The sequence below is a fragment of the Leopardus geoffroyi genome, chromosome C1, assembly GCF_018350155.1.
Source record: "Leopardus geoffroyi isolate Oge1 chromosome C1, O.geoffroyi_Oge1_pat1.0, whole genome shotgun sequence".
In the NCBI taxonomy this organism is placed as follows: domain Eukaryota; kingdom Metazoa; phylum Chordata; class Mammalia; order Carnivora; family Felidae; genus Leopardus; species Leopardus geoffroyi.
Window position 1 is genome coordinate 6491875 of NC_059328.1, and position 13963 is coordinate 6505837.

At 56.9% G+C, this 13963-nt stretch overlaps 1 protein-coding gene across 11 annotated transcripts in view; it reads left to right on the top strand.

Moving 5' to 3' along the window:
- H6PD (hexose-6-phosphate dehydrogenase/glucose 1-dehydrogenase) overlaps positions 1 to 13290 on the top strand; it is a 28400-nt gene extending 15110 nt beyond the window's left edge. For all 11 annotated transcript variants that reach the window (XM_045475577.1, XM_045475578.1, XM_045475576.1 and 8 more), the window contains 2 exons: positions 8918 to 9187; positions 10308 to 13290. In XM_045475577.1, coding sequence (XP_045331533.1) covers positions 8918 to 9187; positions 10308 to 11671 — 1634 coding nt within the window. In that variant the 3' untranslated portion in view covers positions 11672 to 13290. The remainder of the gene's footprint in view (positions 1 to 8917; positions 9188 to 10307) is intronic.
- The last annotated feature ends 673 nt before the right edge of the window (positions 13291 to 13963 follow it).

The following is a 13963-nucleotide window of genomic DNA, read 5'->3' on the forward strand; positions in this document are numbered from 1 at the left end:
CTTCTGAGTGGAAAGGTCGTTTGGATGTCCCGTCCCCCCCCCTCCCCCGCCGCTGGGCCCCAGTCCAGTCATCCGAGTGGTTGAGGCTGGCTTCCCCAGCTCCCTCTCTCCTTGGCCCTTGAGTGGCTCTCTCCTTCCCTGCCGCAGCCTCTGGCCCAGAGGAGTCTGCTGCAGTGTGAAGGCTGCCGCACAGGCAGGAGGGAGAGAGTGAGAAGGGGAGGAGGAGAGGAAAAGCACTTCCTTCCCTGGCCCCAGGGCCCCCTCCCCCCCCCCCCCCCCCCCCCCCCCCCGTAGCACCCAAGGTGCCCCGCCCCCTCAGAGCCACAGAAAGCCTGGGGGGCCGGATCTCCTGAAGCAGCACCATGGGCTATACAAGGAGTGACCTTGGCTGTGTGGAGATGACCCCTGCTGGCCCTCATGGTGGCCGCCGGGAGGCTCTGCTGAAGGGAGGGCTGCGTCATTGATGGCCCGAGGGACAGCTGTCCAGGCTGGGCTGCCCTTTATTCTGGGGGCGCCGGGATGAGATCCAAGTTCTGTGGCACCTCAGAACCCAAGCTTCTCACCCCTGTGCCTGTGGCGCAGTCCGTGCGGGCCCTCGGCAGTTGGCCTTATTGCCAGGATGTGCTCAGGGCATCTCCACGCCCCTCTGCTGCCCTGCTTTCCCCTCTTGGTGGAAGGCTTTCTTTTCTTTTCTTTTCTTTTCTTTTCTTTTCTTTTCTTTTCTTTTCTTTTCTTTTATGTATGTATGTATAGATGTATGTATGTATTTACTTATTTATTTATTTATTTTAAGATTATTTATTTTGAGAGAGAAAGCAAGCAGGGGAGGGGCAGAGAGAGAGGGCGAATCCCAAGCAGGCTCTGCTCTGTCAGCTCAGAGCCCAACGTGGGGCTCGATCCCATGAACCGTGAGATCATGACCTGAGCCGAAATCGAGAGTCAGACGCTGAACTGATGGAGCCACCCAGGCGGGCGGAAAGAGGGACACTTCTCGAGGATGCTGTCACTGCCCCTGCCGGGGAGGGTTCCAACCCCCTGTTCCCACACCGGGGAAGGAGCACAGGGCACGCTGACCTCTGAGGGTTGGAGCGGCCATTCAGTGCCCCTCACGCAGGGACCGAGGCAGCCTGGGTCCTCCCAGGCGCGTACCAGCTGTCCTGACCTCCGGCCCTGGGCCCCCCTTTCTGCAGGGCCATCTGCAAGGTGAGCTCAGGGCGGCTGCCTGGCCTCCTGACCGGGGAGAGCGCCGGCAGACCTGCTCTCTCCTTGGCATTCCCTCCTCTTTATTTTTAGTTATCCCCGAAGGTACGGGTGGGGATCACAGCTAGCTTTCAGTTTTGTGGTCCTTAAATCTGTGTTTTCCCGGGAAAATCTGGATCTCCCGCAGCGTGGAGGCAGTGGGGAGGGGGATTGCGGTCCCTGTTCTGAAGGCTGCGATCCTCAGCACATCTCTGAATGATGATGACGATCTCTGTTGCCTCTCTCTTGGGGTCGTTTGGAGGCTTAAATGAAATCACATACATGGAAACGCTTTACCAGTGGAAATGCTGCTCTCCTTGCAAGTCGTCAAGGAGAGGAGGCTGCCTCCCTCTCTGGGGCTCCCTGGGACTCGCACGTGACTCGTGCCAGGTTACGCGAACACCCGTAGTTGGTCTGTGATACTCCTTTACGTCCAGCCTTCGCCTGGTTCATCTCTCTGTCACATGTGGATGTGAACATGTATTTCAGCTTCCACCTGTCAACAATCTGTAGAGTGTATACCTTGTAGTAACTATTTTTGTGAAATTTCTATTTCTGTCACAGAATATGGATTGCTGTGTTCTTAGGCATTTCACTTTTTGCTATTTTATTTATTTACTTTTACTTTTAATTTTTTTAACATTTCTTTATTTTTGAGACACACACACACACACACACGCGCGCGCACACACACACAGTGCAAGCAGGGGAGGGGCAGAGAGAGAGGGAGACCCAGAATCCGAAGCAGGCTCCAGGCTCCGAGCCGTCAGCACAGAGCCCGACGCGGGGCTCGAACCCACGAACCGTGAGATCATGACCTGAGCTGAAGTCGGATGCCTCACCGACTGAGCCACCCAGGCGCCCCCTTTTTGCTATTTTAAATAGTACTTTGCAGGCTTTAAAAATTAAGATATAATTCATATACTATAAAATTTACCCTTTTAAAGTGTACAATTCAGTAGCTTTTAATTTATTCACAAAATTGTTTGACGGCCGTCATCCTAGAACACTTATGAGCCTTAAAAAAAATATTTTTTCCTTTGAGTGTACTTCTGAAGTAGAATTACTAGCCAAATGGTGGAAACTACGTTACAGCTCATTACATCTCATGAGACCGTTTTCCAGAACGTATGCAACAGTGGTGTTCATACCTCGTGTTCCTACAGCTTTGCCTGCATTGGTGCCAATGTCCCTCCCGTCCTCGCTGGTGTGGTGGGTCTGTGGGAGCTTTTTTCAAGCACACGGGACACAGCTCGTCTTGCCTGCCGTGGGATGCTGCCCCACGAGGGTCTGAGGGGTAGCCTGGCTGAGGGGCAAAGCGGTGGGTCTCCCGTGCTTGTGACCTTGTGATCCTGGGTAGCGCTGGCCTTGAGCTGTTTGGAAGCCAGGTTTGTGGTCTTGGTCCTAGTTGTCCAACCCGGTTGAGCTTTTTTCTGTCCTTATTCAGACACCAGTGGGTTTTTAACCCTCAACTTTTGATCTAGGAAAGGATACCAGGAGTGAATAGAGATCGTTTTCAGGAAGAATCAGTCCACAGTAACGGGTGGAAAACCGGAGTGGTTGGCATCCGCAGGAGAGCTGGTGCCCCGGCTGGACCCCTGTCCTGCGGTCGGCTGTGTGGTCTCTCCCGGAAAGGCGGTTCTGAAAAGGCAGAGCTTAACCGGGAGGGGCTGCAAGTCTCCGGGCTGTGCTAAACACGGTCGCCCCTGAAGCTTGAAATTAAGGAATAAAGGAAGCTCTCTTTTACACAGCGGGTAGTAAACCTGTGAAGTGCATTCTCCCTGGCCTTGAGAGAGGATAAAAATAGGAAGAGGGCTACTTAGGGATTTGCTAAACTAATGAATGGTAAACAGATAACAGGGCCCTTGAAGGACTCTGCTGTGTTCCCTCCATCAAAAATTCATCTGTTCTCCAAGTTTAACTATCCTCTTTATACTCTTAAATCTGTAATCCATTGATTGCAGGGCGCACATTTTTTTTGGAATATTTGAACATCTCTGAAGTTGCATTCACCGTTGATGGGGCACCATAGCTGACGTGGTTGGCAGCCCGTCTCCTTCTCAGCAGTAGTAAAGCCGTGATGCTCTTGCCATCGTCGGCATTTTGGACTTGATGAAATCCAATATGTCGCTGGCACTCATTGCCTACCCAAGCTCTAGTCTTAAACCTCTAGCTGTCTTCTTGATATTTGCACCAAATGTCACCACTTTCAGACTCAGCAGATTCAGAACCGCCATTGAACTTTTCTCATGAAACACCACTTGCGTTGTCTAACTTCTTTATCTCCAAATGGTGACTGTTCTCTGCATTGCCGGCTGCTGGTCCTTCTTTTGCAGCTCCTATAATAATAAAAATACTAGCCGGTATCTCCCGGCACTTCCCGTGTGTTGGGCTCCGTTCCAAGCCTCGTAGATGTGTTAACTCATTAATGCTCGCAGCAGCCCTGCGAGGGAGGGATGGGACTGTCCCTCTTTTATGTGTGAGACAGAGCGGCTCTCGTGGGGCTGCAGGGCTGAAAGATGGCAGAACAGGTGTTCGAACCCGTACCTGCTGGCTCCACGGACCACACTCCAGAGCCAGTCACCAGGAAGCATGTGCTCATCCCCCGAATAACGTCTTTGTCTTTCCCGTTACGTCATTTGCCCTAGCCCTGCTTCCTTCCCTTAACTGCCCCGAACGCTGCCTTGTCGGACCAGTCCCCTTCCCTGAAAGTTTGTCTTGCAGGTAGACCGGAGACGGCCTGATTGTCCCACAGCACCTCTGTTACGGTTCTCCTTCCTGCTTTCACACTTATTTGAAAGAGTCGTATTTGACATACAATTCACATATCAGACGATGCACCCATTTATTTAAAGTATCCAGTGCAGTGCGTTTGTCAATTTGAGAGCATTTTCCACCCCCCAAAGAAGCCCTGTGCCCCTTATCCTCATCCACATGCCCCTACCCCACGCAGTCACGAATCTGCTTTCTGTGTCTACGGAGCTGCCTCTTCTGGACATTTCGTATAAATGGAACCACACAACGGGTGGCCTTTCGTGTTTAGCTTCTTTCTCCGAGTGACGTGTTTTCAAGGTGCAGCCATGTTGCAGTGTGTGCCGAGACTTCATTTCTTTTTTATCGTGAATGATAAAATTTTATGTATCCATCGGTTGATGGACGTTTGGGTGGCTTCCTCTTCTCGGCGATTGTAACAATGCTGCCGTGAACGTCCGCGTACAAGTGTTTGTGTGGGCGTGTGTTTTCATTGCTCTTGGGTGCACACATAGGAGTGAAATTGGTGGGAGCCTACGGTGATTCTGCTTAACTGGTTGTGGTCAGGAACTTTTAATAGCTCCTCAGACCTCTCAGTCTAGCGTCCAAGGCCCTTTCTGTCTTCTCTCGCTCGATTTCTACTGTTCCGAGTCACAGACTGGCTGCTTCTGCCAGGCCGGGCTTACGTTGTCGTATGAACCGTGTGTTGGGGCCTCCGTGGCCCGGCCCCAGCAGGCATTGGGTCCCTGACGTTTGACCTAGATCCATCCTTCCAGAGCCCAGCTCAGGTTGCTTCCTCCGCTCCACTCCTGAAATCCGCTGGTGCTCATGCCATTCAGCGCCCCCTCCCGAGTTGCACGTTCACTTGTATGGTTGTTAAAAACTGGGAGTGGTAGGAAGTTAAAAAGGCGGTGTTTGCGTGGTAAGAATTGCGGGCTCTGGAGCTAACTGCCCAAGTCTGATCGCATTTTTACCTCTTTGTCAGCTCTGTGGCCTTGGACAAGTTACCTAACTTCTCTGAACCTTCGTTTCCTTGTATTTTTAAAATTAAAATGTGTATTTTTAAAAAATATGTATTTATTTTTGGGAGAGCGCAAGTGGGGGAAGGGCAGAGAGAGAGGGGGACACAGGATCGAAGCGGGCTCTGCGCTGACCACAGAGCGCCCTGTGTGGGGCTCGAACTCATGAGCTGCGAGATCACGACCTAAGCCCGAAGTCGGACACTCAACTGCCTGAGCCACCCACGTGTCCCTTAAAACTTGTATTTTAAAAGTAAGACCTGCTTATATATCAGTATTGTGAGGAATAAAGGGACTGATGAACACTGTTATTATATAGTTATTATCTGTTCTTGATGTCCTTCTTCTCAGCCATATCGTAAGAACTTTGAAGACCAGAGCCCTGTGGGGCTGGAGGAGCTCAGGCACCGTTTCAGCGGGGGGGGGGGGGGGCACTTTGGGCATTTCGGTTGGCACAGCTGGGCTGGAGTCTTCCACTCTTTCAGGGCTTAGCATGGCCAGGGTTGCACCCTCAAGTTCTGGCCGAGAGCAAGAGTCAGACTCCTGCCCCTGAGGACAGAGGTGCCTTCTGGCCAGCAGGCTCCTGGGTCCATTTCTTGCCCCGCGACACGGGTGTTCCGTCGGGCGTGGCACATTGGGCTGAATTCAGGGCACGTTCCGCCAGTCATGGCCTGGCCCTCCTCGCCGCCCAGCTGGCAGGAGCACGCACCACGAGCCTGGTTGGGGCAGGTGGCTCAGGACTGGTGCCGAGGACCCTGGGTGGCCCCTGTGAGGGGGCGTGCGGGGCCAGCCAGGTCTGAGTTAGGGGCCACTCTTTTTGCTTGTTTGAATTAAATATTGACTAGGTCAAAAAGAATTCATACTAAATATATGTAGGACGTGTAAGAACTACGATATAACATATCGAGTGTACCCACCAAGCCGTTTTTTCAAAAGTTTATTTATTTATTTTTGAAAGAGACGGAGAGTGAGCAGGGGAGGGGCAGAGAGAGAGGGAGACACAGGATCTGGAGCAAGCTCTGGGTTCCAAGCTGTCAGCACAGGGCCTGACATGGGGCTCGAACCCACAAACCGTGAGATCTTGATCTGAGCTGAAGTCAGATACTTAACCAACTGAGCCACCTAGGCGTCCCCCAACCAAACCATTTAAAAATTTTTTTTAAGTTTATTTACTCAGAGAGAGAGAGCACAAGTGGGGGGGGGGGCAGAGAGAGAGGGAGAGAGAATCCCAAGCAGGCTGATATGGGGCTCGAACTCACAAACCCTGAGATCATGACTTGAGCTGAAGTTGGCCGCTTAGCCGACTGAGCCACCCAGGCACCCCGTTTTTAAAAAGAGCTTTATTGTGCCTTTCCCCAAATTCTGTCCCATTTCCTCCCCTTCACTATTCCAGATCTGGGGTAGGTTACTGTCTTCATTGTTTGTGGGTAAGTCTGATTCCATAAACAATATATTGTTTCATCCTGAAGGAGAGGCATACCGTGTGCGTGCGTGTGCGTGTGTGTGCGTGTGTGTGGGTGGGTGATTGTGTGTGAGTGTGGGTCTTTCTGCCCCTTTATCCTGCACTCAGGATAGTCTCGTCAGATCTGTCTTCTCATGACTGACTCTTTTCAGATGTTTCTTATCCATAAAACCCATCCGTTGAATTTCTGACTTCCAACCGTACTTTTCGTTTGTTGACGTTGTGTTTATACTAGTCATTTCCTATCCTGTTTTCAAAATTTTTATTTTATCAAAGCAGTCCTGTTTCTTCCTCTTGACGTGATACTTTTGCGATTGATTCGTGATGACGTGTAGATGTCTGTTTTCTCTGCTGCCCGGGGTCCCGTGGGTGCATCTGCGGGGCCGTGTCGGGTGCGAGGCCAGCAGCAGTGGGCGGACAGGTGCGGTGCCTACTCTGCGGGAGCTCCTGTGCGTGGCAGGGGGAGAGACGGACGGGCACTGAGGCAGTCAGCGGGGCTTGCGGAAGACAGGGCCCCCGGACACCCCCGGGGGTGCAGGCCAAGAGGTCAGTACAACCCCCCAGAAGCCGAGACTTGTAGGGCATTAGGAGTTGCCGGGCAAAAGAAGCAATCCTGAGTTCTAGATGATTCACACAAAGCCTTTGACGGACGATTGCCCCTCCTGCCGTGATGGCAGACTCTCTGTGTCCAAGGCTCTGAACCGGCCTGGGCGTTGGCCGGTCGGCGGAATATGAACCATGCCGTGCGAGGGTTTGTGCATTTGAATCCGAAGCTCTACACCTGTTGGGTTGTGTGTATCCGAGGCACCGATAATCAGACCTCATGCTGCGTCCGGAGGATGTTGTGGAGTCGAGCTTGGGCTCGGCCAGCTCCCGACTCTGCTGGGATGAGCCCTAGACGTCTGGCTCTTCCCTCCGGTGTGGAACAGGGATAACCGTGGGCGCTGCCCCTCGGGAGCCTGTGGGCAGGCGGGGGGCTGCCGCCGTGGGGCTCTGTGCTCGGTGTTGTCTGTGTCACTCTCCTTCACCCTCACTGTCACCCTGTCCACCTGACAACTCGGCGTCCTCCCCGGATGTCTTAATCTTCAACACACCCAGGGGAACTCATGGCTTCCCCTCCGCCAGACTGTTCCTCTCCCTGTGGCCCCCTACCGCTGCCCGTCCTTGGCTCAGGCCCCAAACCTAGCAGTTCTCTTGTGCCTGCCCCCAGCAGTCAGCAGGTCCCGTCACTTCTGCCCCCAGAACAGATCGTCCACTCCCTCCGGCTCTTCTGCTGCTACATCAGCCCCAGCCTGGTTGCCTTTCCGCTGGGGCAACCGCACAGCCTCCTCCTTGGCCTCCTTGGCCTCCTTGGCCTGCACCATTCTCCTGCAGTGGGCCAGGATCTTGTCTCTTCCTGCATCATTCTCCCCACCCGCTTCCTCTGAATGTAGACCCACGTACCACCAGCCCCTGCCCTCCTGGCCTCTCCGTCTTGCTCCCCTTCCGTTAGGCCCTCCCAGCCGAGCTCTTTCCCGCCTCGGGCTGTCTGCGCCCGAAGGCTTCCTCGCCAGTCTTTCCCTCGCTTTTGGCAGTGCTGACTCTCCTGCCCTCAGAGGACCCGCCCTTTGCCCTCTTCTGACTCTCTGTCTGTAATTCCTTCATTGACTTATTTTTTCCTCCCTCCCACTGAAAGCTGAGGACAGGGACCTCCTCGGCCCCTGCACGCTGCCTGGCACATTTGTGCCCTTGGTAACGGGGTGGCACCTGTTAGCCCCACTTAATGGCGGGATGCAGGGACAGACCCAGGGGTCGGGTAACGCCCAGGACCACGCTAGCAGGCGGCAGCCAGAGCCCAGAGCCCAGGCGCTCGCCTCGATGCTGCAGCCTCCTGCGGGGCCAGACCTCCCTCCCAGCTGACACCTAGGGAAGGTCGGGAGTCCGGCCACGGATCTGCAGGTAAATGCAGTCTGGCCTTCTCCGGGACCAGACCCTTCCCCGTGCAGATTCCCGGGAAGGCCCAAAGGTTTGACAGCTTCACTTAGAGTGTTCAGAGACACCCTCCTTCCTTCTCTTAATTGAGATTTGCTCTGACATAAGTCATGTTTGGAAGTTCTACGGACTGGGGGATGAAGACAGCAGGGGCAGGCGGCAGGGGCAGGGGGCCAGGTGTGCCTTGGGGAAGTCTGGCACATTGCCCTCTTTTTTTTTTTTTTAAGTTTATTCATTTTGAGAGAGAGAGTGAGCATGAGTGGGGAAGGGGTGGAGAGAGAGGAAGACAGAGAATCCCAAGCGGGCTCCACACTGCCAGTGCAGAGCCCATCGCGGGGCCCGATCCCTGTGAGGGTGTGACCTGAGCTGAAACAAAGAGTCGGACGCTCAGCCGACTAAGCCCCCCACCCCCCCCCCATCACCGGGCGCCCCGCTGACTGTTCCTTACAGCCTCTGATTCGTCTCTGCTGTACAGGCCGCACCAGCTTCTACGAGGAGTACGGCGTCATTCGCGACGTGCTCCAGAACCACCTGACCGAGGTCCTCACCCTCGTGGCCATGGAGCTGCCCCACAACATCAGCAGCTCAGAGTCTGTGCTCCAGCACAAGCTCCGGGCCTTCCGGGCTCTGCGGGGCCTGCAGAAGGGCAGCGCCGTCCTGGGCCAGTACCAGGCATACAGCGAGCAGGTGCGCAGAGAGCAGCAGAAGCCGGACAGCTTCCGCAGCCTGACGCCGACCTTCGCAGGTGGGCTCGGGGGCCGGGCGTGGGCAGCCGCCGCCGGGGGCAGCTTTCCAGGCTCAAACACGCTTCGCTTTGGGTTGGAAGGGACCTCGGGTGGGGTGTTCACGAGGGTGCTTGTCGGCAAGGAGGAGATTCCTTTGCCTCTCCGGCCTCCCCCATCTTAAAGCGGTAGGTCACCTGTTGGGTCCGTGTGGGGTAAGGGCACCCGGTAGTCATCTCGGTTTGGGCCACGTCCACACACACCCGCAGGGCTCTCTGAGCCGGGTTCAGACCTGGCCCCCCCTTACATCTGGCCCCCCAGTGAGGCTGCGGTTGTGTCCGGGCCCTGCCCAGGCCCCCTCCAGCAGGCAGCCACCCTGCTGCTCAGATAGATGTCCACCGGCGACGTCCCGTGGACAGTTCCACGGGCCCAGAGCGTTCCTGGAGAGGGCTGGCTCCCTAATGCTGCGGGCAGTAAACTCTACTACAAGAGCAGTGGCTGTTTATTGGGCACTTACGACGTGCCAGGCACTTTTTGTACGTTACCTCGTTAAATCCTCGCATGCACAAACCCGCAAGGCAGGTATGATTATCATCTCCATTTAAAGGTCAGGAAATGAGAGGCTCGGTGAGGGTGGCACAGACTTGCCCAGGGTCATGCAGAGAGGGGACTTGGGAAAACCAGGCTAGGAACACAAGTCGGGAGCACGCTCAGCTTCTGGTTCTTACGGCGGTGACAGCGCCCTGCAGGCCCCTTTACCCACACACCACCCTGCCTCAGGTACGCCCGGGTGCTCTGCGGACTGGAGGGAAGCGTTCCTTCCCAGCAGGAGTCGGGGTTGGCCCGACCTCGCCCCCACCGTGAGACTTTGGTTGTCTCTCAGGGGGACTGGGACTCTAAGGTACCTCACTCACGGAGGTGGGAGTCCGAGGTGGCCCAGAGGCTGCATTTCGAGCGCTGGCTGGCAGGAGAAGCTGCTGGAAAGGGTGAACATAGCAAGGTCACGGGTGCTCCACAGGCTGCCTGCAGGAGGGGGCAGCAAGGAGAAGGGCTGACGGAGGTGAGGAAGGGAAGGCCGGCGCCCCGGGAAGTCCTCGGTTCTCTGTGCCAGAGCGTGAGCCCTGCCGTCCCCTGTCACCTCAGGCGTCCTCGTTCACGTGGACAACCTTCGCTGGGAGGGCGTCCCTTTCATCCTGATGTCCGGCAAAGCCTTGGATGAGAGAGTGGGCTACGTTCGCATCTTGTTCAGGAACCAGGCTTACTGTGTCCAGAACGACGAGCACTGGGTCGCCGACCAGAGCCAGTGCCTCCCTCGGCAGATCGTCTTCTACATCGGACACGGTGAGCTGGGCAGCCCTGCCGTGCTGGTCAGTCGGAACCTGTTCAGGCCGTCCCTGCCCTCCGAGAGCTGGAAGGAGCTGGGGGCCCGGCCGGGGCTCCGCCTCTTCGGCCGCCCGCTGTCCGATTTCTATGCCTACCGCCCCGTGAGGGAGCAGGACGCCTACTCCGTCCTCATATCTCGCATCTTCCACGGCCGAAAGGACTCCTTCGTCACCACGGAGAACCTGCTGGCCTCCTGGGGCTTCTGGACCCCCCTGCTGGACAGCCTGGCCCACGCGGTCCCGCGCCTCTACCCGGGAGGCGCGGAGAACGGGCAACTGTTGGACTTCGAGTTCGGCGGCGCCCAGCTGGGCTTCTCGAAGCAGCAGCCGGAGCGGCTGGTGCCGGGGCCCGGCCCCGCGCCGCTGCCCAGCAGCTTCCAGGTTCTCAAGGCCAAGTACCGAGAGAGCCCGCTGATCTCGGCCTGGCCCGAGGAGCTGATCGCGAAGCTGGCCGACGACATCGAGGCCACGGCCGTGCGGGCCGTGCGGCGCTTTGGCACGTTCCACCTGGCGCTGTCCGGCGGCTCGAGCCCCGTGCCCCTGTTCCAGCAGCTGGCCACCAGGCACTACGGCTTCCCCTGGGCCCACACGCACCTGTGGCTGGTGGACGAGCGCTGCGTCCCGCTCTGGGACCCCGAGTCCAACTTCCAGCACCTGCAGACCCACCTGCTCCAGCACGTCAGGGTCCCCTACTACAACATTCACCCCATGCCCGTGCATCTCCACCAGCGGCTGTGCGCCGAGGAGGACCAGGGCGCCCAGACGTACGCCAGCGAGATCTCGGCCCTGGTGGCCAACGGCAGCTTCGACCTGGTGCTGCTGGGCATGGGCGCAGACGGGCACACGGCCTCCCTCTTCCCGCAGTCGCCCAGCGGCCTGGACGGCGAGCAGCTGGTCGTGCTGACCGAGAGCCCCTCCAGGCCGTTCCAGCGCATGAGCCTCAGCCTGCCCCTCATCAACCGCGCCAGGAAGGTGGCGGTCCTGGTCATGGGCAGGGTGAAGCGTGAGATCACCATGCTGGTGAGCCGCGTGGGCCACGAGCCCAAGAAATGGCCCATTTCAGGCGTCCTGCCGAGTTCCGGCCAGCTGGTTTGGTACATGGACTATGAGGCGTTTCTGGGATGAGGGCCCCAGTGGCCTCTGCTCACTCCCTCTCTCGCTCTCCCCGTACCGTCCCCTCTCCTTCGTCCTGCCACCTGCCCTGGCTGCCTGGAACCCGATGCCTCAGGGTTAGGCCGCCAGAGAGGAAAGGACGAGGCCTTAGCCCAATCCCTTTGACGGTCCCTGTCTAGTTGTGGTGGGTAGACACAGATGCAAGGAAGAAACGGAGTTTCTGCTCTTGAGAAGTTTCCGGTCCTGTTCAGGAGAGAAGTATCCACCTTAAGAGCACACCTGTGGCCTTTCCCCATGAACACCAGCAGCACAGAACCGGGCAGGGGGGAAGGCTCCCAACTCCGGCAAGAATGCCGTGATTAGGTTAACCCAGGAAGGCTTCCCGGAGGGGGTGATCCTTGAGCTGGCTCCCGTGGAAACAGACTATGGATGGTAGAGAGAAGGGACACAGGTGTCCACCGGGTGCAGAGCCCACGCAGAGCAGGTCGCTGGGAACTGTCCGGAGACCTCGAGTTGGCCGAGTCCCCGTTTCTTCTGTCCCCTCCTCCCCTTCTTCCTGAGCCTCTGACATTTAGCCCTCTGTTCTGGCCTCTTGGTGGCTGTCTCTCCTGCTCCCTCTGGGTTCCCTTCCTCTCGGTTCTGACTCTGACGATGGGGGGGTCTTTTCTCATCGCTCGGTCTCTCTGCTGCCCCCCAGAGGGCTGAAGGATGGTAGCATTACACAGCAGCAAACACAAGGAAGTTAAAAGGTCCCAGAAATCTCGCCGCCTGCTCTCCCTCCTCCAGCCGGCCCCCTGCCCCCTTCGCGATTCACGGTGCGCAGAGATGATTCGGCCACTCCAGGGATCCCTCACTTATGAGGGTCCTCTGTACCTCAGGGGACTTCCGGTGGGCGTTTCCACTCTCAGTATACCCTCTTGCTTTACCAGGAAAGATCCAGTTAAGTCTTTCTCTGATGGTGACACATCATATGTGGGGAGAGACACCGTGCAAACGGCCTCCACCATCCAGGTGCTCTGATCGGACCAGACGGGAGTCAGGCCTCCTCGGTGGGGCAGCTGCAGCCTTCTCGGGGGACAGGGCGGGTTCGCGGGGCCACGGGGGGCGGGGGGGAGGGGGCAGGCGTCCCACCGACTGTGCTCCCTCCCAGTGGATGATGCCGGATGGAGCGACCTACTTGCCGTCCACCGGCCCCTCCCACTAACACGCTGTGAAAGAGCTGGGAAAAGAAATAGGTAGCTTGTCTTTAAGAGGAGGGTGGCTGCTCTGTTCCTGGTTAGCGGTGGGTCAGTAATGCCTGTTTTTCCGAAACCCCCGAGGTTCCGGCAGGGGGAGGGCGGGGGAGGGGGACGGCGGTGAGTCTGAAATTCTTTTAAAAAATATTCTCACATATTGAATTTTTATTCCAGCTTCCCGCAGAGTCATGCCCCCAAGACAGGACTGTAAAGGAATGAGACCGATCTTTCTGTGACTGCTGTCTTGTTTTAAAGTCACACGTTGTGTCCGGTGTGGGTGCCCCACAGAGAGCTTTCCTTGGGGAGGAGGAGCCCGGCCAAATCTATTTCTCTACTTTTGATTGTTTACGCTTTCTTCAAGGCGATGGATTTAAAAGAATTCTGGTCTCGCTTTGAGATGTGTGCGTGTGAATCTGGTGCCTGGGAGGGGGGCTCTCGATGTGGAAGGCTCTCTTAAAATTCCCCTGACCTCCAGCGACCCGTCCAGACAGGACACCTCTCTTCGCACCAACAGAGCTCCCCTTGGCGAGGCAGGACCCCAGTGCCGGGTCGGGAAGTCTCTCTTTCTGGAGGGTCGGCATTTTAGCTTTTAGGCACCTGGCTGGCCAGCGGGCATGAGAGGACGTGGGTGGCTGCAGGCCGGGTGCCACCTGTGGCCACATGGGGGCGCTCTCGCGCCATCCCTGCCCTCTCCACGTGTGACCAGAGAGGAGCCCCTCCTAGCAGTTCCCGGGTGTGTTTCTTCCCATTTTCACGTTCTGCCTCCCTGGGCTGCTGGCTCCGAGCACCACCCGTGTGTCCCTTGGGAACTTTGTCCTCTGCGGCTGCAGCACTGAGAGAAAGGGCCCCCCACGTGCCCACGGAGGCCTCCAGGATGTAGGGCCAGCAGGCTCCTGATGTCACCATTCTGAATTACAGTGAGTCGGTGCGGGGGTGAGCCCGGAACGTCCGGTGCTTAGAGGAGGGCCCTGCCTCAGAATGCCCCCCTTCACCTGTGTGCACGGGATGGGGGGGGGGGGGGCAGAGGGGCCCAGGATCCTCCTCTCCATGGTCAAGTGCCGTCTTAAAA